The sequence below is a fragment of the Eimeria necatrix genome, genomic scaffold (genome assembly GCF_000499385.1).
Source record: "Eimeria necatrix Houghton genomic scaffold, Enh_scaff2199, whole genome shotgun sequence".
Lineage (NCBI taxonomy): Eukaryota > Apicomplexa > Conoidasida > Eucoccidiorida > Eimeriidae > Eimeria > Eimeria necatrix.
In genome coordinates, this window is record NW_013652801.1 from 1 (window position 1) to 2,451 (window position 2,451).

General features: G+C 40.9%; 1 protein-coding gene across 1 annotated transcript; it reads left to right on the top strand.

The window, feature by feature from the left end:
- On the top strand, positions 1 to 91 carry ENH_00030000 (hypothetical protein; the record flags this gene model as incomplete). Its single annotated transcript, XM_013580064.1, has 1 exon — positions 1 to 91. A coding segment is annotated over one exon (91 nt), but the record flags the coding sequence as incomplete, so codon positions are not given.
- Positions 92 to 2,451: the final 2,360 nt, after the last annotated feature.

Here is a 2,451-nt window from a genome sequence, read left to right on the forward strand (position 1 = left end):
GCAGCAAGAGCTGCAGCAAGAGCTGCAGCAAGAGCTGCAGCAAGAGCTGCAGCAAGAGCTGCAGCAAGAGCTGCAGCAAGAGCTGCAGTAGCAGCAAGAGCTGCAGCAAGAGCTGCAGCAAGAGCTGCAGTAGCGGCAAGAGCTGCAGCAAGAGCTGCAGCAGCAGCACCAGCTGCGGCAGGAGCTGCAGCCGCAGCTGCGGCAAGAGCTGCAGCAGCTGCAGCAAGAACTGCAGCAGCAGCAACAGTGGCAGCAGCAGCTGCAGCATGAGCCGCAGCAGCAGCAGTAGTTGTAGTAGCAGCAGCTGCAGCAAGAACTGCAGCAGCAGCAACAGTGGCAGCAGCAGCTGCAGCACGAGCCGCAGCAGCAGCAGTAGTTGTAGTAGTAGCAGCAGCAGCAGCAGCAGCAGCAGCAGCAGTAGCAGCAAAGCTTGGTCTCCAGATTTGTTTCTTTTCTTTGTTTGGAGGCCTTCTCAGCTTTTTGTTTTTGAATAAAAATAAATTTCTTTTTTTGCATGCATTTATATTTGCTGCTGCTTTTGGGAGTTCTTTTGAATTAAATTTATTTTATTTTGTTTTCATTTATTCTTTTGAATTAAATTTATTTTATTTTGTTTTCATTTATTCTTTTAAATTTATTTTATTTTATTTTCATTTATTCTTTTAAATAAATTAATTTTAAATTAATTCTTTTAAATTCAATTTATTTCGTTTTCAATTTTTAATTTATTTCTCAAAATTTAAATTTAAAAATAATAAAATTATTTTGTTTGTATCTTTAAAACAAAAGAACTTTAAAAATATATTTTTGATTTTTTAAAAAAATAAATATTTTTTTAATTTAAAATAAATAAATAAATGTTTGTTCAACTAGTTACATTTTGCAGCAGCAATACTCCGCTGCAGCAGCAGCAACAGCAGCAGCAGCAGCAACAGCAGCAGCAACAGCAGCAGCAGCAGCAAGGGGAGCGGCAATAGCATCAACAGCAACAATAACAACAGCAGCAGCAGCAGCAGCAACGGCAGCAGCAGCAGCTGCTGCAGCAGCAGCTGCTGCAGCAGCAGAAAAGCGCATAAAAAGTTTTCTTGTCAGTTGAAGCAGCAAAAAGTTTATTTTGAAAAACATTTTGCAACTTTGTAAATATTTAAAAACATTTTTTGAATTTCTTATTTTGTTTTCAGTTTTAAAACTCTAGCATGTGCCTGCTTGTGCTGCTGCTGTTGCTGCTGCTGCTGTTGCTGCTGCTGCTGTTGCTGCTGCTGCTGCTGCTCATGCTGCTGCATGTCCCCGCAGGGGAGCTGTTGGCAGCCAGCAGCAGCAGCTAAACCCTAAACCCTAAACCCTAGTTTCAATGCTCGCGGTGTCAGGGCCTAATGAGCTTCATTGGGAGGCTCCTGGCGTGGAAGCGCTAAACCCTAAAAAAGGGTTTAGGGTTTAGGGTTTGCACGGGTCCGCCGACGCATGCACGGCAGTCTGTGCTTTGCAAATTTGCGCAGGGCGAGCCTTTTAAAGTGCAGTTGGAATTATTTAAAAATAAAAATAAAAATAAAATATAATTTTTAATTTAAAAATGAAATAAATAAAAGAAAAGAGAAACAACTGCAGCAGCAACAGCGTTGAGGGGAGACGCAGCGGGGCTGCTGCGGCAGCGCATGCAAACCCGAGGGTTTAGGGTTTAGGGTTTAGGGTTTAGGGTTTAGGGTTTGGGGTGTTTTATCTCTTTCGTTTTAGTTGTTGAGGGGGTTTTGTAATTGAACTTTGGAAAGAAAGTTCTTTTGCTGTTGGTCTTTGTCAGGTGTACATACACCCCAGCTGCTGCTACACTGAAACTCCTTCAGCAAAGCTTTTCACTTTCTTTCTTTTCTTCTCCAGCTTTTATATCTTTTTATTATTTATAATTCACCATTTATTATTTCTTATTTCTTTTTGTCCGGCCTCAGCTGCTGCTGCTGCTGCTGCTGCTGCTGCTGCTGCTGCTGCTTTGAGTCTGGTGTCAGCAGCAGAAGTTCGAGGCGAAGCGGCTCAGGGCCTTTTGTCTGGGAGGAGCAGCTCCTCCTTATTCCCTAAATTAGGGTTTAGGGCTTAGGGTTTAGGGTTTAGGGTTTAGGGTTTAGGGTTTGTGCAAGATGGCGGACCTCGACCAGTCGATTGAACAATGGAAAATCAAACAACTTATCAAAACCCTGCAAGCAGCAAGAGGGTAAATCTCCCAAACCCTAAACCCTAAACCCTAAACCCTAATGCCCGTATCGGCCCCAAACCCTAAACCCTAAACCCTAAACCCTTCTTTGAATGCTTCCATTTGTTTTTTGTGCCGTGTCAGTTATTCATCTATTTATCATTTATTTATTTATTCATTTATTTATTTATTTATTTATTTATTTATTTATTTATATTTTAAATTTATTTATTTTATAATTTATTTTTAAACCAATTTATTTCTTTTTATTC